Source organism: Melitaea cinxia, chromosome 21, assembly GCF_905220565.1.
Source record: "Melitaea cinxia chromosome 21, ilMelCinx1.1, whole genome shotgun sequence".
Lineage (NCBI taxonomy): Eukaryota > Metazoa > Arthropoda > Insecta > Lepidoptera > Nymphalidae > Melitaea > Melitaea cinxia.
Window position 1 is genome coordinate 4,861,982 of NC_059414.1, and position 27,497 is coordinate 4,889,478.

The window sequence follows — 27,497 nt, forward strand, 5'->3', positions numbered from 1 at the left end:
AATAATGCACATGTTGTACTATGTTGACAACACAACAAAATTTCTCATCCGTAAACAAAATTTTTCTGTGACCCTTTTCGTACCGCTAAGTAGTTATTTTGATTTTACCACCCCCTTCTTTTGTAAATTATCAGTTAAGAAATAACCAGTGCGTCTCTTATAGACTGCAAATCCTGAGTCATCTTTTAAAATACGCGACATGGTTCTAGGTTCTATCCTCATCTCCCGAGATAAGATCTGTTGCTTTCGGACGGGATGCTTTGATTGCTTTTTTCGTACGCACACTACGTGGACGGCCAGATCTTTTTCTGTCACAAAAGAGGAAGTTTCATTGTACCTAACAATAGGTACACAAACATTTAACTAATACCAAGTGTATGGAGAGTTTTCAAAATTGTATTTTGCTCCATACCTACTTTATGTAATGCATGCACAGCCATTCGGTTCCTTTATCACCCCACTCCATATTAGACTGGGCCAAAAAACTACTATATTTTTTCAACGATACTGTGAAAATATAATTCATGATGATAAAAAAATATCGTGAAAGTTTGAGCCCTTAACAAGAATATTAAGGGGTCTATCATTACGACTATAAGTTTTTTCAGAGTAATCGCATTTTTTAACTCAAAACTCGTCAATTATCAATCTGAAAAATTTGAGAGATGCGTATTTTTAGAGTGAATTAAATTTCCTAGAAAAAAGCTTTCTTAGTAAATTTATGTAAGACAAGCCGTTTCCTTGTAAATGGATTTATTTTTTCAATTTTGCGTTTTGATTTTGGATTTCTGTAACTACCAGAAGTATCTAATTTTTTATGGTTCAAAATATATATTTTCAAAGGAAATTTAATACTCAACAAAAAAGTTTTTTAACATAAAATTTAATTAAAAAATTAAATTCACTCCTTTCATAGTTATCGTTTTTTAGCGGTAGACATGATTTTTTCCAATTGATTGAAAAATTTATGACTTAAAGATTGAGAATAACTTTGTTGGACCACAATTTTTTTTTTTTTATTATTATAAAATCATAATTTATCAGTGTATTGTTTTGCTTTTTATCGATTGGTTATCTAAACAGTGGCGTAGCGAGCTAAACTCGCGCCCAGGGCATACCTTTTTATCCCCCCCTCCCCCGTATAATATCATATGTAAAATATACTCGCAAATTAATAAATGAATAAAGTAAAATAAATAAGCTCACTGAATAATAGAAAAATCATATCAAATCAGTCTAATTATATAATAATGATATCGATGGCGCTGCACTGACTGATTGCGGTATCTCTTCTCTCTTAGCGTCTTAGTCAATAAAGGGGCCTTGGCGCACTGATTCACATTTTATTGAGATATTTAGCAGAATATATCCCGCTCCTGCTCAAAACCTGAAGTAACCCGACTGGGGAAGTATCTCAATCTTACAGCTAAATAACACCGCACTCAAACGGTGTTGCGTTTCGGTGGTTAGATCGACAGAGATCCTGGGGAGGGTCGGCGGATGGGTCGGCAACGCGCTTACGATTCTTACCATCAGGTGGGCCGTACATTTGTTTGTCGACCTAGTCACATGAAATAAAATTGTGTAGGTGGTGAACTTATAAATAATATATAATATATGGCGATCCTACCAGCGGACGCATTACTAAGTGTGCTCTGTTGGCTGCCTTCATCGAGTGGTGTGCCATCAGGCCCTGTAGTGACCAGTGCTGTAGCAGGCGCCGCAGGGCCATTGTCGTGAGGCTCGCCCGGCGCGGTGGGCGGTGGCATGGCTTCGCCTGGCGGGCCCATGTGCCGCCCTGCCTGCTGTAATGATAAACAGTGCATTGTTGGTAATGTGATCTTAAGTAATTATGTCAAGTTTTCTACCCAATGTCAGCAATGATGTTCTACATTATTTGGTAATTAATTTTGAGAGACCTTAAAATAGGCGTGTAATTATTTTTATCGCTTGAGAACTCAATATTTTTCTTAGGCAGCTTCAAAACTTTCAATATACTTATCGATAAGATTATTTTTGTATTTTTTTCGTATATTACGAGGACCAAAGAATGCGCCGTCTGTAGCTTTTTTTTGTACATATTATACAAACGATGCTACGTAAAAGCTTTATGTTGTTTTGAACAGTAATTTTTTTTATTGTAATATATTTAAAAAAAAAATTATCTCCAGTATATAGATTCAAATAATGTAAAGCCATAAGGTAAAGCTTAATATTAAGAAAATAAAATTTATATTTTAACCTTAAGTGGCGGATAGTGTTGTGAAGGATGTGGCGGTGGCGTCGGCCGGTAGCCTCCGTACGGGTAGGGATGATGGTTGCGAGGCGGGTACGCGTAGGGCTGCGGCGGATAGGGTGCCGGTTTGTAGGGCCCGTGGTGGTAGGGCTGTGGTAGCATCGCGCCCGGCGGTGGCGCTGCAGACGGTGGCGGGCCGGCGCCCGCGCCCGCGCCCGAGCCGGCCCGCGCGGTCGGACCGCCGCCGTCCGAGAGCGACGACGATGGCCTCGGTGGCATCGGTACGTTCTGGGTACCTACAAGTACACAAATTATAATTCAATTAAAACATGTTATAATTTTCACACACACATACATACAATATATATATATATATATATATATATATATAAATTTCGTGTCAAGATGTATGTTAGCGAAAAACTTCGAAACTACTGAACTAATTTTTATCAAATTTAGTAGATTTTATCTCAATTATTGATCTCAATATTAGTTATTGCAAATTAAATGTTTATTATACGACTTTAGTGTGTGTATTTATCGGTTACTATTTCAATAAAATCCTAATAGATGGCGGTTTAGCATCTAAGTTGCACAGATACCTGGTAGATGGCGCCGTATTTCTATTTCTCAAGATAGCGGTTTGGCATCTAAATGTCACAGATATCCGGTAGATAGCGCCGTAGTTCTATTTCTAGATTGTAGATGGCGCGTTTGAATATAGTATTTACAATTATACAAATTATAATTACTGAGCCACACACAGCAACGCGTGGCTGGGTCAGCTAGTATTCTATATAAATTTAAATGAAACGCTATGTTGTTCTTAAGCGCAAAATAGATGAAGAAGGTTCTTACGAAATGAAAAATTAAGATAACTAACTAGTTGTCTAGAAGAAATATCTAAATAGTCGTAAGTCCGCCCATTGTACGTCACAGTCTGTTACTATTGTGGTCTATGTCTCTATTACTAAATATGTGTATATGACTAAATTGTGGTGTACAATAAATAAATAAGTAAATGAATAAATAACTGCACAGAAGATTGAAAAATTATGAAGTTCTTAACACACATAATATATACAAGGCAAAAGTTAATATGCGTTATAGTATTGTGATGGATACTATTCCGTCGAATCTCCCGGTCATAACATAAAGGTACAATAAGTAATATTATTGCGACAACATTAGTTAGACGTAAAAAAAATATCAAAGCGTGGACAACAGAGACGTTTTAAGCGTCTACCTATTTTCTGAACTACATAATAAGTTTAGTTAATGTTAATAAAGCGGATAGTTTAATAAAACAACAAAGAAATAATTGTCGAAATAATAACGTACATTTGTTTATGTTTGGTTTAGATGGCTACAATTCAGACATCCCCAAAAGCGGTTTACAGTACCCAGGGGTCGATTTCAACCCATGTCAATGGTATGTAAAGTTGGGAGTTCGTGAGATATAAATAGAGGTTTATATTAGTAAATGATGTCCTTTGTTTTTTAATCGTAACAAGTATGTTTTAAGGTAGGTACATTTTTATAATTTAAAAGTAGTACTTTATACTGTAATAACTGAGATGAAGCCTTGAAATAATTTAAAAAAAATCCTCTCTTACAACCATATCTAGGTGATAAACTTTGTACCAGATTCAAAACCCACCTAGGTCGTTTAAATTACACATATAGGAATTGTAAGAAATTTATTCACTTTTCTGTCAGAAGAAAGTAAATATATATTTACGTGTGTAGGTAGGTAAAGATACATTTGATTACTTGTAATTGGATATATTTCAGATACGCCATGTACAGAAAGTATATAGGTTGAATCATTATAAGCATAATCTTAATACGTTAAAATTGTGTAATTTTAAGAAAAGCAAACGGGAATGTTATCAAGGAACACAATAAAATTATCTTTACTGCACGCTAATAAAAATTTCTCATTTCATTCTATGAAGATACATTTAAGAGTCATTAACAAATTAGTAAACATCTCAAAACACGGCAATAATGATAAGGTTCGAAATAAAGACAATCACCTCACGTTAAACAGAATAGCATTTGAGATAACAAAACAATTGAATGATACTTTTATTGGGTCGTAAAGTTCTCTCAACGTGCACGGGGTGCGAGGTGCGTTGAAGGGGGATACGAAACGTTGTGGTAGAACCTGAATTAAATTGTATTCGAGAGTGCAAGCGGCAAACGTTTCCGTGTGTGATCGATCCGAGCTCGCAGCTCCTCGTCGTACACACAATTTGAATAATACAGTTAACGAGGGCTCGCCTAAGCTGGGCGCACATCAATCGAGGGAGGAGAGACGCATCAGATCACTTTCGTTTTCCGGCGGCACGTGAGCCGCATACACCGCTAGCCTGCGAATTCTCGCTGCACTTTATTGCATCCGTATATGTGCATACGACTCACGCAACACATTGACCGAGGCCGAGATACAAACGGCAGTGATTTGCGACGACGAAAGTGGTATTGCAGCTTTTATGTAGGTCGAATTGAACTTATGCAGTAACGTCGACATTACGAGACATAACTCACCCTGCTCTCGTATCGAAGTCGGCGTCTTAGTTATCGCCACTAGCGCACTCGCCGACTCTATAGCATAAACAATGCGTTATCACGTGCATGAGACGACACTTTAATCTCGTCAGTGAGTAATTATCGGAGCATTATAATATTGTCGGTGCGATCAGACGGCACGCAGACGGCGAGGCGCCGATGAATCATATCGAATGAGGCATATACCTATATTTATATCTATTTGCTGATGGTCATTAATGATTGAAGCCCGAGCAACTAGGTCGCCTGATAAGAGTCACTGATCCGTGAAAATAACGCACTGTCAAATTGTCAGAAGAATCTCAGAATTAGTATCAGTACAGTACCAGCAGCCACGTTTATGGGGTGAAAATTAACACCCGCATGTGAAAAGATTCAAGTATCACAAATCCCAACTGTACAAATGAAATTCATTAAAAATAATCTGCATAAGTGATTCGGAAATAAACAGTTTGTGAATCTGAAAACGGTATAAAACATTTTTACAAATGTATTATACAACAACCACATATTATATATTAAAATTAAAAAATAACAATGAACCAATATAGCCCTGTAAAACCTTAAGTGATCCAACATCCTTAGTCTTATGAATAACCGTTTTTAATGTAGAAGGATAGACTGTTTTAATTTTCATACTTTATCCAAAATATGAATATCGGTAGATCCTGGGTGTCGGAATATTGACTGTAGTTATAGTTAAAGAAAACACATAGTAAATAAATCGTTGTCTAAATTTCAATTATTCCATCAAGTACCTATAATATATTTGTATTTAGATAAGTTAAATAAAATTTTGAAACGCGACATTTTCCGTTAGGAGCCGAATTTAAAAAATTAAATTAAATACATAGTCGCCTGAAGTAAACTGCCGCCTTACACACTACGTACTCACTAATATTACTTCTAGTTTATAATCTACATATAAATATATAAATTTCTTGTCACGGTGTATGTAAGCGATAAACTCCGAAACTGCTGAGCCAATTTTTATCAAATTTTGTAAGCATCTGTAATTTGGTCCAACTTGGGAGATAGGGTAGTTTTTATCTCAATTATTGAACACAATATTTACTATAGCAAATTAAATGTTTATTACTAGTATACGACTTTAGAGTGTATTTATCGGTTGGTTCTATAAAATTATAATAGATGGCGGTTGGCATCTAAGTTGCACAGATATCCGCGGAAGATGGCACCGAATATCAAAAATATTAGTAAAAAAATTATTCAAATATATTATAATTACTGAGCCACAGCAACGCGTGGCTGGGTCAGCTAGTAGAACTAGTCTAGCAACGTCAGTTTGACTAACTCATCATTTTTTTTTTTTTAATTTACGTTATAGTTATGAATAAAAGATAACTGGTAAATTAAATACGATTTTGATTCGTCGATTGACAGATAAGACTAAGCTTTAACTTTCATGTACTGAATCTCGAATGAAAACTAAATCTTCGAAACCACATTAAATCAATTAATTTACATTTCAAATAAACTGTGATCTCAAAACAAAAACAAATCGAGTTCGACTTTAACGAAACGTGCCACAATCCACAACCGTAATATGGCAGTGCACGCACACAGACGCCAGTCGCTGTCAAGGGCAGCAGCAGCCACGACGAGGTCTTTACTTTCGCGTCTCAACCGCGCACTGTCAGTCGCGCTCGATATGATCGTAATCGATCGAAATAATAATACTGTCAATATTTACTTCCATTAAAAGAAAAAGCAAGGGTTTTATTCCTTGCCCTAAGGAAGCATTGTTTATAAAATTTGACTATTTATTGCTCTTTTACTAAAAATTTCTGGAAAAATTTGTCATCCAAAAAAAACGCAGTAAGGTTAGGTAAGGTAAGGTTTCATTATAAAGGTCAGAATACAAAATTTATAATGAAACTAGAACTGAATGTTTATCAACTAAATGACAGACAGTTTTACAACAATTTACATTACTTATAAAAGAAACTTATTCAAAAGCGTTACCCACTCAAACTGACTCTACGAATGATATAGAAAAAACATGTAACTTGAAAGAATAAAAATTCTTCCTACCAAAAATTAACGATCGTTATCAGGTGTTTATGATAGTAACTTAAACCGTAGGTTTTACGCGTTTTCCGTGACTTTTTTTTTATATCACTAGGTCGGCAAACAAGCCTACGGCTCACCTGATGGTAAGAGATTACCGTAGCTTATAGACGCCTGCAACACCAGAAGCATCGCAAGCGCGTTGCCGACCCAATCCCCAATCCCCCCTCCCCAGGAGCTCTGGTCACCTTACTCACCAACAGGAACCCAATAGTGCTTGAAAACAGTATTATTTTGCTGTGATCTTCTGTAAGGTCGAGGTACTACCCCAGTCGGGCTGCTCCATATTTTGAGCAGGAATTTTCCTGCTGTGCCCTACCTCAGTTAGTCAGTGACTAACTGAGGTAGTGCACAGCAGGAGAGTGAGTAGTGAATAGTAGTAACTGAGTAGTGGCGGATAGACTAAGGAAAAACGCATAAACGACAAACAATTTAATATTTGTACGAGTACAAATATTCGCTCTGAGCAGAAATCGAACACGCTAATCGCGTAAATAGAACATTCGTTACCACTATATCAATACCACTAATATACATAAAATATAATTAACAAAAAAAAGTGATAAACAATATTATTAACATTAATTTAAAGATATCATCGGCAAGTGCGTGAAATAAAAAGCGTATTTCAAAACACCTTGGCTGCATCCAAGTCATATCGACAAAATTCACTTCAATAGGCATCTCAGCAACAGGTGAAAACAGTTGTAATTTTCAGAATTACGCGCCTTAGTCATCCCGAGAAGGGGAACTTCACTACTAACGAACAATTAGATGGTACAATAAATCGTAATACGAGGCATGTAAGGCTCATTTCGTATTGGCTAGTGTCGTGCGGCTAGCTAATTAGTGCTGGTAGTGTTACGGTGTAGTGTTGTACACGTATCGATATCACGTGTGGAGAATGTGGTGTTGCGGGCTGGTAATGTGCGGCGAGCCACGTACCGCTAAATCCGCCAACGGTAGTCCGACATTCCGTGAAAATGATCACATACACAATATACATTGCAATAATGGAGCCAAAATATAACCGCGCTCTTTAGAAAAACATTTCCATCGTACAGCTTCGTATTGGCATTCCATATCATGTTTAACAAATAATAATTGTTACATATTATATAACTAGGTTAATGAAGTATTAACAACTTAATTATTTTGAAGTATGATCAACGGATAATATTATTAGATACTTAAAATAATTATATCTACGGGAAATTTATTTGACATATATAAAAACTTAATTAAACTTTGTTCAACATAGTCAACACCGCAACCAATCTATCACTGACATCCGTTTCTCTAGTTTTGATATGTTTACAAGGAGCATTTCAATCACATTTATAGTAATTAAACTAGTTTTTTTATTTAATGTCATATTTAACCATAAATTATTGTTAATCAATCTACTATATCACCAACCCGCCTGCCCAGCGTGGTGACTATGGGCAAAACACATGAATTCACGTTATTTTTGGCGTAAACTTGTGGAGGCCTATGTCCAGCAGTGTACTGTATAGGCTGTAATGATGAATCTACTATATTGTACCGAAAAAACCAATTAATGTTCAAATAACTTTATTAATTTGAATTACGAATTAGCGATTTGAATCACGATTTAGCGAGTTAGCTCTCTTGTTTGACCCTGACAAGAAAAGAGTAATAAAAGATTAGTTATTAGCTAACTCTACCACTCTATTCCACTAACAAAATGAGATATTAACTGGTAATAGTAAGATCATAAATTAATTTTACATGACACGAACAACTTTTAGTTTTAGATATAATTTAATCACAATAATTATAGCGTTAGACCGGCTTTCAATGTAAAATTAGAAATAAACTTGAACTATAAATAACTGGCTCAATATGTTATGCATCACATTGAACCAATAAACCAAATGCCTACCGATTAACTGATAGCTAATTTCAATTTTATATTTTATGAAAGTAAAATACACCCCAATCTGTACCTACCTATAAATCGTTTATGTCGGACTGCGTTCTCAAAATTTTTAAGGAGCAATTGCACTTTTGAAGAATAAATTACGTCGATTTTCACGTGTTATATATATATATATATATATATATATATATATGTATATGTGTGTGTGTTCAAATGTAATTAACATGCACGCATTTTCGTATATATTGAATAAATCGAAAGTTTTATTTACATCTCTACGATAACATTCCGAGACGTAGCACTCAACACTCAACTGTATTTAATGTCCTCGGGGGACACGAAATGTTTACCTTCTCTTAGACAACGTGCGCTAAGTCGATTATGTCCAATAGCAACGTAATCTACAATGTACACCGAGCGCGCTAACAAGAACGGCCTAGTTGAGACTAACGCCGGCGTCACGGCGACCAGGCTCGTTTGTGGTCCATTTAAATAGATCGTCACCGAAGCCGGCTTCTAATAAACACAGCTAGCTCTCTGCGTCTGTTCTACGTTGATTGATACAGGGACACGAATAGAACAAAGAATTACGTAGGCAAGGATTGCACTTTGATGCTTTTAAATTAAATCGTCTTAATAAATTATAATGTAACACATAAATTTATGAACTTTTTTTTTAATTTATATTATGTACTAGCTGTAACCGCGACTTTGTCCGCGTGGAATTTAACAAAGAAGTTATTCTTCAGTTCGCAGAGCTATAAAATAAATAAATTTGTAAAATAAATGCAGCCTAAGTTACTCCTTACTACATCAGTAATCTGCCAGTGAAAGTCCCAAAATCAGTCCAGCCGTTTCAGAGATTAGCCAGAACAAACAGACAGACAGACTATTGTCTTTATCATGAAAAATGTTATTTTGGTATATGTACCTTGTATAAATCGTTATTTTAATATTACAAACCGACACTTCAATTTTATTTAATTGTATAGATAAAAAATAATGTAACGTAAGGTATATTTTCGTATTACATGCAGACAATTAAGTACCATGACAGACATAATATCAAATATAATCATGTTACTGTGAAGTAATGGTATGAAAACTAATGTTGCATACACACCTTGCTGTAGGTAAACTAGTGACTTTAAATATTACAAATATATAAAGTAAACGTTTAATATTAATCGTGAGAACAACCATTATATGTCAAAGAATAATTCTTACACATAGATAACAAATATTCTATGTTGTAAACACGATAACCTTTTAGAATCAGGAGAACCCCAATACCTAAAATAGTTCGTAACAACGTATTGCCATACCTGGCACACCTCGCGCGCAGGTTGAAATAAATTCCTTGACTTCTATAAATTCCAGCCATCTGGTAATGTAACAGTTATGTTTATTAATATTCAATTTAATGAAAAGAGCGTTGAATAAGTTATTTAACGCCGTCACTTGCATCTTTTACTTTAAAAATTCTTGCATATTTGACACAACAGTTACAAAGCGTAGTTAATCTAAGCTCCCAAGCCGGTATTAGTTTCAGGCTTAGTATTATGTGCTCATATTTACATAATACAAGTATTTTAAATTATACACGTTTTCGTTCTTGTATTTTTAGCAACCCTATTTTATATTCATTAATGAATTACCTTTTCAACATCGACTATTCATTGACTTTTAACCTCGAAAAGTTACTTAAAACATTCGTAAAAATTAGCAATGAAAAAATTGTGCATGTTTAAGACCGAGTGGTGTTAAAAAAAAAGAATATTCCACGCCGTTAACAGAGGGCGGGAAAAGGGTGAATGAAATTTCGAACCTCCGGTTGACCTCGAGGGAGGAATTTATTACTTTCCGGGAAACACTGAAGACAATTAGACGTTGTTGAACTGTCGAAGACAGATGTCGCGAAACCAAGACAACTTTCAATTTATGAATGAAAGGAACACTTTACGAGGACTATACTTGTTAAGAAACCCGAATAGATATTGCCAATGTACCTATACAAGTAGTTTGATGATTCGCACGCAGAGATAAAAAGTTGATGATAAAAATGTAAGAGGACTAAGTGATCGGATCGACTCGGCAGTTCGATTCTGATAAGAAATAAAATAACTGACACAATTATTAATCGACGAGTCAGTCGGACCGTGAAACGTCATGAATAATAATAACGAACATCAATCTCGGTACAAAAAACCAAAACATCGTCTATGGATCGTTTACGTGAAAACGATCAAAACAAACATTATGGCGGGGATCGGGGCAAAAAGCGTTTTGTTTCTTTTTTTCTCATTCTCATTTAAAGGTCGTTGGCCTTGCCAAGGACGCGAGGCACGTGGCGGTCGACGAATAGGCAGTGCGACAAACACTGCAGGTGCCTGAATACGAATACATGTACTTACCTACCGGGATTTGAGGGGGACGAATACGTGCCCTATGTTATTACCGCAAAAATAACAACTATGCAGAGCGTCTTTTATCATTTCAAATAAAGAAACTATTGGAACTTGTTTAAGTTAACATTTATTTTTTTTACAACTTTTTTTCAAAATAACATTTTTAAATGCATACATGCTAATACAATAATCGGCATTGTTGCAGTGACAATCAATATACAAATTGGTCAAAAACAATAAAACGACGAAATAAATCGTTTTCGCGAAACAAACTTACGTAAAGATATCACATACAATTTTGCCTTAACAGTTACTTGCACTACTTATAAGGAAAACGAATACAATATTAAAACTAAAGCTTTTTTAGTCACCCAATGATTAGTAATAAAAACTTTCTCATTGAATCGGGTATTTTTTTATTTATTTCGCTTGTTCCAATCATAAAAACTACAATTTCACGAATACAATTTTTCAGAAAATATATACATTATTTTCTTTTTTTAATCGGAATGACATTAAGTAAATTCTTTGACATATATCATTTTTTAGTATATCATATAGAAGAGTTTTGCACAGCCCAAAAGTTGATCCTAGTTTTGGCCGAGTCCGAATCAGACTTGTCTTAGTTGATGACATTCCAGCTCGACCACCTGTACGTGCAACGAACGAACTGCGAAATGCTTTTAGCGCCCATAATTAACACAACAACACTGATACTTTGGATAATATACCTTAAATACTTGTAATAGAACACAAAATAGTTACTGAAGTAATCCGATACAACGACGAGCAAAAGAAACCTTATTCATCAAAATTTAAAGTCGGTTTCAAAAGTCACGTTGCATGCGGGCTTCGAACAATACGCAATTCACCTTCGAACGCCTCGGGTTGCGGTATTGCGGCTTCATTGTGATAAAATAACGATGGAACTTGGATTGGAAACGGGCACAATGCGCCAGATAAACTGAACTTTATATTCATAAACGGCGATAAAGCGATATTTTATACGGACAAGATTACGTGAAAAACAAACACGTGTAATTCGTTACACTTTTTACATAAGAAAAAAGTAGTGAAAATGAGAATACTTTTTTTTAAAGTAAAATTTCTGCAGGCTTGACTTGGGGAGTAAGCTGATGAATGTGTGGCGAGAGCGTTACAAAAAGTGTGACCGGGCGAGGTAAATGGAGCAAAAGAGGTGTGAGCACACATTTTCTTTCTTTCTTTCTCTCATACCCAGTTACGTTTCGTATGTATATCTAAGACACAGTACAGGCTTATTGTGCAGAAGTTTTACTCCAATCGTGTGGTCTAAAGCACACTCGTTTTTTTATTTGTCACTCATATTTATACACGCTTAAATCAAAGTAAATCGCTAACTTTGTACCTAAATATATTAATAAATATAGAAACAACACAGAATAAATAGCGTTACATTTAATATTTTAAGTTTCAAACTCTTTTAGCGTATATTCTCGGTTCTTTCCTCAAGCGCTTTGTATAATTTTCCAATGAGACTTCATATATTCACTCGATGTTTGTCGAGAGTCGAGAAGCCCGACGAGCCGAAAGGTTGACGTCATGTAGTCATGTTAAACTTGTACTAGCTTAGCGACTTGGTAAGCGACGAGCATACTATATTTTTATACGTTACTGGTTTCGTTCGAAGAATCACCGAAGTGATGGTGAGCAAGCGGCATTGGAAGGTATACATCGCAGAGTCGGTTGTGATAAACAAGGTCCGGAGTGAAGGCGTATCGCGGTCACATAACCGGTATTCGAGTGCTCAGTCGCCATTCGCCTAGTCCATGCTCCGGCCTGATGTTTTGAGAAAGCCGTGTTCGGCAATCGTTGACGTTAACAAAACAAGATTGCAACGGCTGTTCGTTACAAGCAGTGTGATAAAGTGAATACTCTTTAAACATACTCGACCGAGATATAAGTATGAAGGAGGAATGAAAGTAAAAGGGTTTATGTGTTGAAATTATAAAGGGGACTCTGGTGAACGTAGTTCTCGGAAATGATGAAATATTAAAAATGTTGACGAATGGAAATAACAATTTTTTTTATGATTTCCTTTTAATATAAGTAAATATTTCCCTACTATATTCCGATGCCTACGAAATGTAAATTTAATATATTATCCGACAAGTCAATTTCGAAGCACACGAAATAAAAACAAAACACGAGAAATACTATCGCTTTATATTCAGAACATTCAATGAATCCGCATTTAGTCTCCGTATATCGTTCAAATACGCAATTTATAATATCATAATTTACGTAAAAAATCGTTTATTGGCCTCGTTCCCCTCGATTCGTGAATGAACTCTACTATTCTCGAGATCAAATATCTAGGTCTTTACAGTTGTCAAACAAATCTATGTAGGGTATAAAAGCAACCCCAGTCGATGACCTTGTCAAGGACACTCCGAGGGAAGCCCAGCAAGGACACTGATGATTTTTGTATTAACATTTGTAGGGAACACAGGGCACATTCTTTTGTATCGAAATAGATATCGATGTGTAAGCTTGAAATTTTAATTTGATTTACGCTTCAATGACATAATAGGTGTCTTAAAATGGGATATTATATACATAAAATTGGTCAAGTGTAGCGGGATTATTTATTTATACGTATGAGTAAAAACTATCCAAGTTATTAAACCTAATTTTATTTTATATTAAAATCTCCTGTACCCCAAGGTTGTCTGGAAGAAATCGCTTACCTAGCAATAAGACCGCCTTTGTGCATAATATTATTTTGTAAGTTTTATTTTTAAAGATACCTATATATACCAGTATATTTCTTCTTCTTCTAATTTTATGTTACTTCTGTGTTTCATATACAGAAGTATTTAAAATTACACATACGTTCTTTGAAAGAACATTAAATGATCGTAGCATTCGCATTCGTCAGGCAACTATTTCAATTATTATTATATCCTTAAGAACAATTATTAAAGTTTGACGACATTTCAACTTCAACACAGATCAGCTGACTTTGTCATAGTGTTCACAAGATACGTAACCATAGTAAATAGGTTGAACAATCTCCCTTATGCATATGTATAGATATGTATGTGAGGCAAAGAATCGTAAACAGAGGCTGGTCCGGCACATAAGAGTGACGCGTCGACACCCATCGGGTGGAAAGGTCCTGTTTTGCGTGCTCGCCGCCGGTGGGGGTAAGTTTTTCACGAGACCCTATATACCGCGACCACCCCGCTTGTACATAAGGTGGGTGGAGGGTGGTTCGCGCCCGCAAAAGGGGCAAAATACGGTGTACTCTGGGCGCCCGCTCTATGTGGGTCAATGTCGGGAAAGCCCGCGTCTGCTAGTGACGAAGTATGCACAATGAATCTGATCAACACGCCTTTGGTGAAACTACAACTCCACTAAACTAAAATACGAGCGAAACTTTTATGATTTTCAAAATTATCGTTTCAATTTTAAAATTGAGTAAGGATATGACTAAATGCCTAGTTATATACTTATATATCAATAATTAGCAGCGTTCCGAAACGACCGAGTGATACCGTGTCGAAAACGACAAGTAAATAACAAAGTGTCACATTGACCTAAGGTGCGTGTGACAGATTCTATGACAACGTCACAAAAATATCTAACTCTATGACGAGATTGCCAGACTGAAAAAATTTCTCTGCAAAAGATACACGATAAGCACAAAAGGTATACGAATTTTTATTTTCTTCTTGAATTTATATTTATGTACAAATATAAACAGACAATTGAATAGTAAAAAAACAATATAAGTAGCTGGCTACTGTCATAGCGGTCTTGAGTCATACTCACTACACACACGGCTCGTAGCAAATATTTCAAACATCATACAGTCATGTTTGTTGTGGTCAGACAGTTAGTGCTTGTTTCTTTGTGCAAATCAGAATTTCATCCGAATTCACGTGGGCCAAGGGGAGGTAGGGGGGGGGGGCACTAATATACAGACACAATTAACACTGTAAGTACTGTACTGTAGTTTCAATAAGCAAAAGTAGAGCAAACAAAACTTATCCACATATAAATCAAAGAATGTCTTTCTTAATCCTGTTTAGGGCAATGAACTAAAACTTATAAATGCGTATCCCTTTTTCTACTAGCCGCTATTTCACTACAATATTCACAAGAGATATTGCCTCGGGATGCATTCATGTAAAAATCTTTTCTTTACTTAAATTCAATAACGATTGATCATAAAAAATACTTATTTTCATGTGAAAGGTCATGTTAAAGTTTATATTACGTAATTTACCTTTTTTTATATATTTTATTAATTTTGTTACTAAAACACACTAGATATAAAATAATTAGCTATACTATTTATAAATACGAAAAGATATAGTAGATTTAACGACAAGATGCCAAATTTCAAAATGACAAATCAATCTCCGTTACAGCTCCTTTCAAACAAATCTCATTTCTTACGGTTCTCAATCTTAGAGTAGATAGGTATATAGTGTCAGCACTCACCAACAGCCGGTGACATGGATCGCGATCCACTCGAGCCTGTCGGACTCGGCGTGGGCCTCAAGTGCGGCGTGGATGCGCGCCCCGCGCCGCCGCTGCCGCCCGAGTCATTGCTATTCTGACCGGTCAGATCCTGAAACAAATAAATGTTTTCATTAACACACGATCACTCAGCTATTTTATACCAATATATGTATAGAACATAATAAATTGCCATATTAGTAAAAATTACTTTTTTGTTTACCTTTATTTAATTGTACATGACAACATAATATTTTTATTTTCGTCTTACTTTCGCAAACACTTAGTTTCACAATTATAGATAAAGTATTATTCAGTCTCATACTTAAGAAGAAATACCACAAAATTAAGATCCAAAAAAAAAATTAACAAACTACGTACATAATACATGTTTATAAACTCAACAATAACTAATAGACACGAAAATATATCTCCCGATAAATTTGTAAGAAAGTTCAAAAGAAATTAGAAGAAAGTTGGTTAAGAGTGCTAGATTTTTTTAGTTTTTTTTAATTCTATCATTATTTTATGACCGAAAATTAAAATTCAAAAGATTCAAAGAGTGAAATACCCCAAAAAGCGCATAAACTAACCTACAGACAGTTATAAACCTTATAAAACTTATAATATTATACATTTTACCTTGTCATAAGTTCGATTTACTTATTTTATATTTAAAAATAAAATTGCGGTATATAGTTTTCAGTAGGTACATAATAGGTTTATAACCAGTTTACTTGTTTATTAAACTACCCCCATTATTGTACGCTTTCTAAAAACCTTTATTTTAGTAGCTAATATCAATTTATTGTAAACAATTAGATTATCTGTGTTATCTTGGCACTTGTAAAAGCCACTAAATTATAAATAATTGTGTTGTGTTTGCAGGCAAACGAAAAAAAAAACCGACTTCAATTATATCGACAAGTAATACAACGTAGGTAGACGAAAAATTAGTCAAGTAAATACGCATTGTCAAAGATTACTCCAAAAGTTCAGATCTCAGATATATATATATACGGTCGAATTGAGTAACCTCCTTTTTTAAAGTCGGTTAAAAATTGAATTGAGAAAGAATTAGCTGAATCATATACATAAGTGATAAGTACATATATTAGAACAGTCATATCCTCGAGTGGAAAAAGTGCTTTCACTAACCCTTTAAAGGTCGTTAGCGATTAAGCACGCCTTATACCGAAAAGGATATTTATTTATTTATATTTAGATATAGTTTTAGCACTACGGTAAAATATCGTACAGTAAAAGTTGTCAAAGAAATAACTAAGAATACATTATGCTTAAAAAGCTAGGTAAACAGATATATAAATCTACTTATTTAATTTAATATCTTTTCTGAACTAATCTATAATCTATAATATCTATCTATAATCTATAATAATATATATAAAAGCGAAAGGTCATTCATCACGAAATCTCCGAAACTATAACACCTAGAAACTTGAAATTTGGCAGATAGGTTCCTTATAGAGCGTAGACATCCGCTAAGAACGGATTTTATGAAACTCTACCCCTAAGGGGGTAAAACGGGAGTTGGAAGTTTGTATGAAAGTCCTATGTTTTTGAAGTAAGAGACTTGAAATTTAAAATATTCGCTCTTTAGATGGTGAGAAGGTATCCAAATAACGTATCTTTAGAAATCAACTCCTTTTTGGGGTTAGAACGGGGGATGGTAGATTGATTCACTCATCACGAAATCTCTGGAACTATAACACCTACAAACTTAATATTTGGCAGGTAGGTTCCTTATAGGGCGTAAACATCTGTTAAGAGCTAATTTTACGAAACTCGACCCTTAAGGGGATAAAACGGGGGTCGGAAGTTTGTATGAAAGTCCTATGTTTTTGAAGTAAGAGACTTGAAATTTAAAACGTATGCTCTATAGATAGTAGAAAGGTGACCAAATAATGTACCTTAAGAAATCAACTCTCTTTTGGTGTTAAAACGGGGGATGGTAGGTTGACTCACTCATCACGAAACCTCCGAAACTATAACACCTACAAACTTGAAATTTGGCAGGTAAAATTGGCGTTCCTTATAGGGCGTAGAAATCCGCTAAGAACTGATTTTACGAAAATCGACCCCTAAAGGGATAAAACGGGGGTCGGAAGTTTGTATGAAAGTATTATGTTTTTGAAGTAAGAGACTTGAAATTTAAAATAAATGCTCTATAGATGGCGAGGAGGTGTCCAAATAATGCATCGTAATCTATATATATATATAAACGAGAAAGGTCACTAACTCACTCATCACGAGAACTCAAAAACCGCTGGATGGTCTATCCATCCAGTTTGGGCAAAGATAAAATTTGGCAGGGAGGTAGATTATAGTTAGCAGACGTCCGTTAAGAACGGATTTTATGATATTCCACCGCTAAGGGGGTTTAATTAGGGTTGATAGTTTGTATGAAACATATACAGCCTGAAAATAACACTAAAAATGTGGTGTATAGAGAGGTTTTATAAAAATAACTATTAAATTATACTAAATTATGCCTTTTAAAAAGTTACTCAGTTTGATAAGCATTTCAAGTGACTGAAATAAAAAAATAATTTGCGTTAAACATCTTAATAGTAATGCATATCTTCATAACCACGCGGACGTAGTCGTGGGCAACAGTTAGTGTATTATAAAACAAAGTCCCCAAAAGTGTATGTGATCGATTCGCTCAAAATCTACCGAACGGATTTTCATGCGGTTTCACCATTGGAAGAGGGCTCCACCATTGGCAAGAAGAAGGTTAACGGAACGGCTAAGCCGATTTTGATGAGAGTTTCACTGGAAGTTTGTCGGGAAGACTTTGTGACACACTAATTTCAACGCGGGCAAAGCCGCAGGCACAGCTAGTTAATTTATAAAGTAATGTTTTTAATTTTCTACATAATCTTTTGGCCTAGTAGATACACTTTTATTTATTAGTAAAAGTTATAATCTAATAAGATATTATTAATCTTCATTAATTCATCATACAATCGAAATTTATTTTATGCTTTAATGAATTGAAACTATCAAAGTATTATCTCATTAATGCTTCGCTAATATTGTTTTCAAGTTACTACTATTGTTTTGAAGTTTGTGTTATTTTTCACATTTCGTTTATATATACACATAAAATAAAATGGTAGGAAAGTCAAAACTGTAAATTGAAATTTTTTTAAAGAATACTTACGAGTGTGATGTACAATCGATACCGAAGCCAAAAATATAGTTTTTAGAATTTTTGTCTGTTTATCTGTTTGTCTGTCCGGGATAAACTCAAAAAGTACTGCATGGATTTACTTCAAATTTGGCACGAATATTATTAAGAAGTCGGATCAACATACAGGGAACGAACAGTCAACCTTTATTTCTTCAACGCATTCTGTAACAACGTGTAATCTAACGACACATATTTGAATGTTGTTATCATGTTAATAACCATGCTAAGCTAGCTTCACACTATAAATAAAGACATTCTGTAGTATATTTAGTATCAACATAGCACCCGTGCGAAGCAGGGGCGGGTCGCTAGTATTTGTAATAAGTTGAAAAGAATAATTATGTGCAGAATCATTTTAAACGTGATTTTATATAATTATATCAAAAACGAAAGATAAAAAAAAAACTTATGGCACTGAACTGGTAAATATATATTTAAAGACAACGTAACGATTTACGAATTAATTATTTCATAAGCGTAATACTACGAATACGTCGTTTTAATGGAGCAGGTTTAATGATCGATTAACAAAACACACTTCGTAATTCTCTTTTATGAGGACCATTACACTCTAATAATATAGAGAGCACTATTACGTTTTATACGTTTACTCCACCTGGTAATATTATATGCACATGAAACTCTTACTCATATATTTAAATTATGTAGTTACAGTTTAATTTCCGATATCTTACATTATTCCGTAAATAGTAAGAGTATTATTACTCGTAATTATAAGAAAATAAATAATCACCATTATATTAAATAAACTAAATTGAAAAAACAATTAAACGTAAAATATACTGAACTTTATCTTACGTATTTGTTTTAAATTGATTTAAATATATAATTACAAAGTAAACGATTCGCCTTGGCATTGCCACCTATGCACCGGTACTAAAGCAACAATAGTTCATTTGTGTCAATAGAGCATGGCCGCTTGCGGTAATCGTCGCACAATAAAACGACTTGCAAAATTCACTGTTCTTTACTACTCACCAAAACAAAAACAAAAAATGCGCTCGCTCCTCTTTAATAATAATACCCGAGCCTTACCGATGGATAAACACTACAAAGATTATGTAATGATAAAAGTAATAAAAGGTCAAGCAGAAACTGTTTTAACTTATCGATTATTTAACTTTTTAAATTGACAAGACTAGAAAGTAGAGGTGATATGTCTGTGGCACTCACCGTTCAAAGCGACCAATGGTCCGACGATCGTAAATCAATCGCTGGTCGCTTTCAATTGCAACGTTATAAACAACGGTACCGGCTACTGGAATATAAAGTTCACAGTCGGAAACGAAGAGCAACGACGCAGAGTTGGAGCTTTTTAGAGTAGAGAACGAATCGTAAAACAAAGCGTCGTAAACGGTAGAGCGATGTAGCTCGCAAAGCGCGCACACTGGTCGCGAGAGCGAGCGAAGGAGCTCCGACGAAGCAAGTTTCTACCCCCCGCTGTCGAGGTTAGCTCGGCCGCGAGAGGCTCCGGCGTCGATCAGACGAGTCCGGCGGGCGAGAGCGGGTGCGGCGCGGCACGGGGCGGGGAAGCGCGATAACCGCGCCGATGTTTTTGCCGTGCTCCAACTCGCTCGCTCGACGCAGCGGCGCGTTCTTCATTTAGTACAGAGTCCATTATCTCTCGCCCCGTCCCACTCGCACTCGCGGCCGGCTCGTCGCGCCTCGCCGCACCGGCCGCTGTTTTATTGCCAGCCGACGATTTTAACGTGCGCTCGCAACGTCCGGAGCACAAAAGTTTTTATGGAAATTTCATTCCGAATGCGCCTCGCTCGCTTGCTCGCTCGGGAACGTCAATATAAAAGCACGATAACGAACGGACGAGTCAATTAATTATTATTGTTGGAAGCTGTCGGAACGTGCTGGGCGGTTCTATCTAGATACTGTACTGAATGTGTTGTGCTCTCTGAAGCGAGCGTATTTTACATTGTAGTACAGAATTGATTCTAGTAAAGTTAAAGTGTTCTCTACGAGCTATTGCAAATTTTTAAATAGTAAGATATTTTAAACATTTTTATTCTGTCTTTGAATTATGCTATTGGCTTGGAAAGAGAAATGTTTCGCATATTTTTCGCGGTTCAGCACTGTAAATACATATTGAAAATTTTTAAAGTTATTAAGTTTTTTACTCAACAGAAGTTAACTTGGCTCTGATGGTTAAATTTTTAGGAACAGCAATGTGCTGAATAATATTGTTTCGTTACATGTACACGTACGTACAAGTATAATTATAGATATGTCATGCAACAATTATTAAATAAATAAATACACTACTCCCAGTATCAATGAATATGTATCACAGTATCAGTATATATGTATTTTGCAACAAATAGTAAATCTTGTAATTTAATGTTAAGTGACACAATAGGAAGTTAGACCCGTAATATATAGGTACATCGACTACTTAATCAAGAGAACAATTTTCAAGAACATTACAATAATAAAAAATTATAAACTCGTTCTTCTACTAGGAAACGAATAACTATAAATAAATAACTTGATCTAATAATGTTATCTAACTCGAACCTGGTTACTGTTTATAAAATTGGTCTTCGAAATGTCACATTCGAAATCTCAATAACGACAACCCCATTCTGATTATTAAGGCCATGTACCCCTTTATTCCTTAAGGAGTGGATTTTCGGAAAATCACGAATTACGTATTTAATTATTATATTCTTTGGGTAGTCGTATTAGCTATTAGAAAATACATACAAGCTCCTTAAGGGAAAAAGATTCAGTACTCCTCGACTAAAAGCATAACCGTTCATCTGCTCTGACTATAAAGTATCATAACGATAAATTTTATTAAAAAAAAACAACGCGTTTATCTAAAATGTTTTAGATGCTAGAGTATATACAGTTTTTTTTTTTCATTCGGTCACTACATCGTTAACTGTAATTACTTAGGAATAAACAACGCCAGATTTGACTAAATATGCATTTATGAATTGGCGAAAACAAATTACGTAAAGTAATTTTACGCTTTACTTTAGTAATTTTTTTTATTGTGTCGACAAGAGAGAAATCGTGAATTATCATAGCGCATCTAAACAAATGGAAGTTTTAATTTTGATCGTAACTAATCATCGATGTAAATTCATCAACATACTTATTTTTATGACTAAAGTTTCACTATACTACTATATCGTTATATACTGCCTAAATCGTTGTGTGAATTTTTTAATACCGTTTGTTTTTGTTACTACTGGATATTCCAGCTTTCTTTTGATAAAAACTATTAAAATCGATTTTATTTAACAATTTAAAGATTACAATAACAACAAAAATAAATAAAATCTTCTTTATAATGTTATTATAAATCACATATAGGACAAAAACTACAATTCGACTTTTTCTAATTGTAATTGCTGTTCCCAAATTCAAAATAACTTTTCATATAGAATTCAATTCATATAAATTATTCAACGTAGAATTAAGTCTTCGGTGCGACAAAGCCTGTACTGCCTCACCAATCCGCCTGCCCAGCGTGGTGACTATGGGCAAAACACATGAGTTCACGTTATTTTTGGCGTAAACTTGTGGAGGCCTATGACCAGCAGTGGACTGTATAAGCTGTAATGATGAAGCTACCCCTGAGCTTTAAATACCACGCACATCTAATCTACAAAGTACAAAGCTACGTGCACGGCATTTTGTCTCTTTCTACACTAATTATGAAATGTAAACTTTGCACAATACTTCATAAAGTTTTATAATGTTCGTATCGTTTTAATGTAAACATTTTAACGTTAAGTAATACCTTGTCTAATGATAGATTATTTCACAATTTGCAGTTAAATTTATATATAAAATAATAATAAGCTGTGTGGCTACGGCATTACAGAATATAGCCAGCCCCTCTCTTTCCGTGGGTGTCGTAAGAGGCGATTAAGGGATAACTCAGTTCCACTACCACCTTGGAACTTATAAAGCCGACCGATGGCGGGATAACCATCCAACAGCTAGTTTTGAAATACACGAGCCGAAGACGGGCTGCAGCGTTTTCGGTGCGACAAAGCCAGTCCTGCGGTCACCAACTCGCCTGCCCAGCGTGGTGACTATGGGCAAAACACTTGAGTTCACGCCATTGTTAGCACGAACTTATGGAGGCCTAGCAGTGGACTGCAATAGGCTGAAATGATAATGAATGATGATGATCATGATTCTCTTTACGCACTCTTTAGGGTTTGTGGGTGTGAGCGTTTGACAACAGTGTTTTCTATTTCCTATCTTTCTCAAGACCCTCAAACTCTGCCAAGACACCGATTTTCTTAAAATAAAAAAATAAAAAAATTATCAATTTTCGAAATAACCGGCATCAGTACGTTTTCGGCTGAGACCGATGATGGCGTTCGCGTAGTAGATTAAGCTCCAACCCTTCCACTTTTTTTATATAACAAGGTGGGAAAACAAGCATACGGCTAACCTGATGGTTAGCGATTACCGTAGCTTACAGACGTTTGTAACCCCAAAATCAACGCGGTCACCAACCCGCCTTCCCAGCGTGGTGATTATGGCCAACGCATATGAGTTCACACCATTTTTGCGCGAACCCGTGGAGGCCTATGTCCAGCAGTGGACTGCAATAGGTTGATATGATGATGATGATGAGATAAATTTATCTGACGTATACCGGTATCCTACAAATAAAAGCTTATACTATAGAACATAATTATGGACTTATTCTGTTGTACTCTGAATGAATTCACAAGAGCTGGTTTATTTATTATATGTTATGGTTAGTGGTTGTTTTGGCTACAATATTTTAGTATTATATGTACCATCGCATTACGTAATAATAGTATATTTGTAATGTAATGATAGTATATTTATGGCAAAAAATAAATAAACAAACAAACATATATTTTATTTTTCACCACCAAATTTTACTTCATCTGTCAGATATTTCTATTAAAAACATATTAATCTGAAAGTTAACGTGAAACAGTCTCTACGTGCCTGTTTTTCCTTCGGCTGTTACGTGCACATAAACTTTATCAGCAACCGCTGAAGCAGGTCATTGGTGTTGGAAAGTCTAAAATTGTACTAGTCATAATCACATCGATATCTGAGTAATATTATGTCAGTGACAATGTTTTTTTTTTTTTTGCGAAGACTAGGAACTAGTCTGTTAAGCAGAGATTTTAAATTAATACTAATAATATGCAATCATTCGAATAGAATCGTAATATATTAAGTTACGAAATAAAAACAGCATTACGTAATATTATTATTTGAATATCTATTGAGATAGGTCTTGGGCGGCAATATATAGGTACCTAACGCTTTAACGAATAAGTAATTTGTTTTTATCAACAAGTGAAAATGATATAATTATCAGTAAATTATCAACATATTTTCAAAGATAGAAAATTCACTAAAACTTTGCAGAGCCCCGTAAAAATTATTCTTAATGAAACTACGTCATCTTTTCTAAATATAACTAAACTTTTTGCGGAGTTGCTTTACTATGTAATGAATTCTAATTTTGTGACTTGACCTAAACTTTCATAACCATACACTTATCATTTGTTTAAATGCTCCTAATCTAACTTAAGCGAGTACCTAAAACTCTTCCCTAGTCCCTAAAGATATGGACGGTTTAAGCTGTTTAAAGTTTGAATGAAATATTTATAATGGCTCTCATAAACTCATAATTTCGTAAAAAGTATTTTAAAATGAAAAGTTTATTAAAAACGAAAAGATTTTTTTTTGTAACAAGCAAATATCAAACGCTGACGGAAGTTAATTAAATATAAAATTATGAGTTGATGAAAAAATATGCCGCCTAGTTTCTATTTAAGCATTAATCTTGAACTTACGAAACATTTCTATCTCCCATTTTGTACAAGGTATTAGAATTTATTAACTATGTAAAGTTTTACGACGAACTAGCTATGCCCGTGACTTCTTCCGCGTGGAATTTAACAAATACGTTATTATTCAGTTCGCAGTTATAAAACAAATAAATTTCTAAAATAAGTGTAACCTAAGTTACTTCTTGTTACATCAGCCAGCGAAAATCCCGTGATAATCGGTCCACCTCTTACAGAGATTAGCCGGAAAAACCAGACAGACAAAAATTGTAAAAAAAATGTTATTTTGGTATACGTACTTACACATAGTACGTACTTACATTTGGTAAAATGTGGTTATTTTATTATTACAAACAGACACTCCAATTTTATTTATTTGTATAAATGAGAAAATATTAATCTATGCTAATATTATAAAGAGGTAAAGTAGTAAAGTAAAGGGTAATCTTCGCAAATACTGATCCGATCATGAAATTTCTTTCACTAACAGAAAGCTATACTATTCAGGAGTGACATAGGTTATATTTTATTGTAATTGAACAAAATATTCAGTAAATTAGAAAAAGATTAAAATATAATATCAAAATGGTAAATAAACTAGCGCCATCTATCGCTATTAGAAAACAATTTATTAGTCTTTCGACGATTTTTAATTTAGTCTTATTTTAAGTCTATCGACGACGTTTTCTCGATTTTTGATAGATGGCATTGTTCTGTTTATTTTCAGTTGTATAGAAATTTACAGACTAAAAGTAGTGAGTTGTGTATAATATATATAGTAATTTTAAAAATAGCAAGTAGTGTATAAATTTGGTATTCTAAATTATTATTGAATCTGGTGAATGTTTCTTATTCGTTAAATTTAGTATATTAAGTATCTGTTTGGAAAAACAATTTATTGTAGAACCACCCTATTTTTCTTTTTTTTGTAGCTTAACACATACATTTCACCTTTTCTTTAGATATAATAAATAATTAATAAATCTGTATTATCTATTTTTATTCTAAATGCATCATTCGTTTGTCGGAGTAATATCTTGGCGCCCTATTTAAAATAAATTTTAGTCCCTGTGATAATAACTTTGAAATTGATAAGTATGTCTCATAGCTAGTTCGGTCAAATTTTAATAATCCAACGGGAAGTGCTACAACGCCTAACCGTGAGTCGTTATACATATAGTGTTTGTGAATAATATCAGCTACATACAGACAAAATGACCGTGATAAGTCAAAAATCTAAAACGTTAATTAAGACATTGTTTTCTACCTTCGAAATTTCAAACCCGAATCCGTTCATGTATTTTGTATGTAATGCTCTTTGTACAATGAAAGATACTACGATGCAACACGAAAACACAACGACGTCAACGCGGCTAGCAGACGCTTTAAGGTGAAACGTTACGAATGTAGACACGTGACAGTTACGTATAAGCATATAAAGACACATTACAAAAGGGTGAGCAATGTCACCCGAGGACACGGAGAGATTAATCGGCGTAAAAGCGTTCCAAGATCATTCGAGAGGTCGTCGACCGGCGTGTGAAAATGTTGCCTCGTAAATAAATAATTCACAAGGCTAGTATTCTCTCGGAGCACGTGGTCGCGGGCACGTGTAGTAGGTACATACGTAAACATTTACATTACATAACCGGCTCGTCATCGGCGACCGCGCCGTATCGAGAGCGAAATGCTGGTTGTATTGCGATTGCCTTCTCTCAGGCGTGCGCCCTAAACGCAGTCCGCCAATTATTGCAAACGTGCTACCTACGAGTACGATAGTGTTTTATTCGTCTACGCGACTGTACCCGTTACTGTAAATACTGCCGTCGGCTGAACAAAGGAAGCTTTCACTTTCTGTTGATATTTTAGGATGATGCATTTTTTCATTACATTTCATAAGAGTAGAGAGAAGATTGCTAAAGCGCAACGAAAATATTGCTTGTACATTAAAAATATAATATTACATCATATAAGTTAATAATTATCACTATAGCACAAAAACAAAACAAAATACGTAGAAAGTAATTTGTGAGTTACTTTTAAAGGTCTTTATTTTAATCTTTACCATTTCAACACATCTATATTAAAATGATAATGTGGTTGTGAAAGGGTTTAATTTTTTATTTGAACCTCCTATTTTCAGGAACGACTGAATGAGAGTTTTTCATATTTTATTCTGAATGAGAGTTTCCATATTTTAATTTTAGTATACTAAGGCACAAATAAAATCAACAAAAAATCGCGCGGATTTCTAATATGTCAATGTAAACACTAAAATACAGACATAAATATATTTTTAAAACGTGAGCTACGGACACCTAATTAGGTCAATAATCATTTTACGAAAAAGTAAGCTCAAACTCAGTTCATAAGATCAATACTTTTAAGTTTTTTTTTTTTATTAGATGAAATTCTTGTCCTTTAACTTATAATTAATTGTAGAAACCAAACCTGAATTTCGATTAACAAATGTAAGATCTTTTCCAGATATTGTTTAGAGTCGAGTGAAATAAAAATAATCTTGGTACAAAAACATTTTATGAGCAATCTGTTATGAGAAATTTTGCACAATAAGTTATGTTTATACTACATAAACATAAATATTAAAATTTATATGTAGTCTTTCGACTAATTGGAAGCGCGTTTACTATATTTGCAGGGCGCGGGCGTAGGTTATACTCGCACTCTTTACAATACTATGTAGGTAGTACTTAAAATG

At 34.6% G+C, this 27,497-nt stretch overlaps 1 protein-coding gene across 1 annotated transcript in view; it reads right to left on the bottom strand.

Moving 5' to 3' along the window:
* LOC123664251 (trithorax group protein osa) overlaps positions 1 to 27,497 on the bottom strand; it is a 76,162-nt gene that overhangs the window by 17,807 nt on the left and 30,858 nt on the right. Inside the window, exons 3-5 of the mRNA XM_045598845.1 lie at positions 15,704 to 15,833; positions 2,243 to 2,532; positions 1,631 to 1,805 (exon numbers count right to left, since the gene is read on the bottom strand). Coding sequence (XP_045454801.1) covers positions 1,631 to 1,805; positions 2,243 to 2,532; positions 15,704 to 15,833 — 595 coding nt within the window. The remainder of the gene's footprint in view (positions 1 to 1,630; positions 1,806 to 2,242; positions 2,533 to 15,703; positions 15,834 to 27,497) is intronic.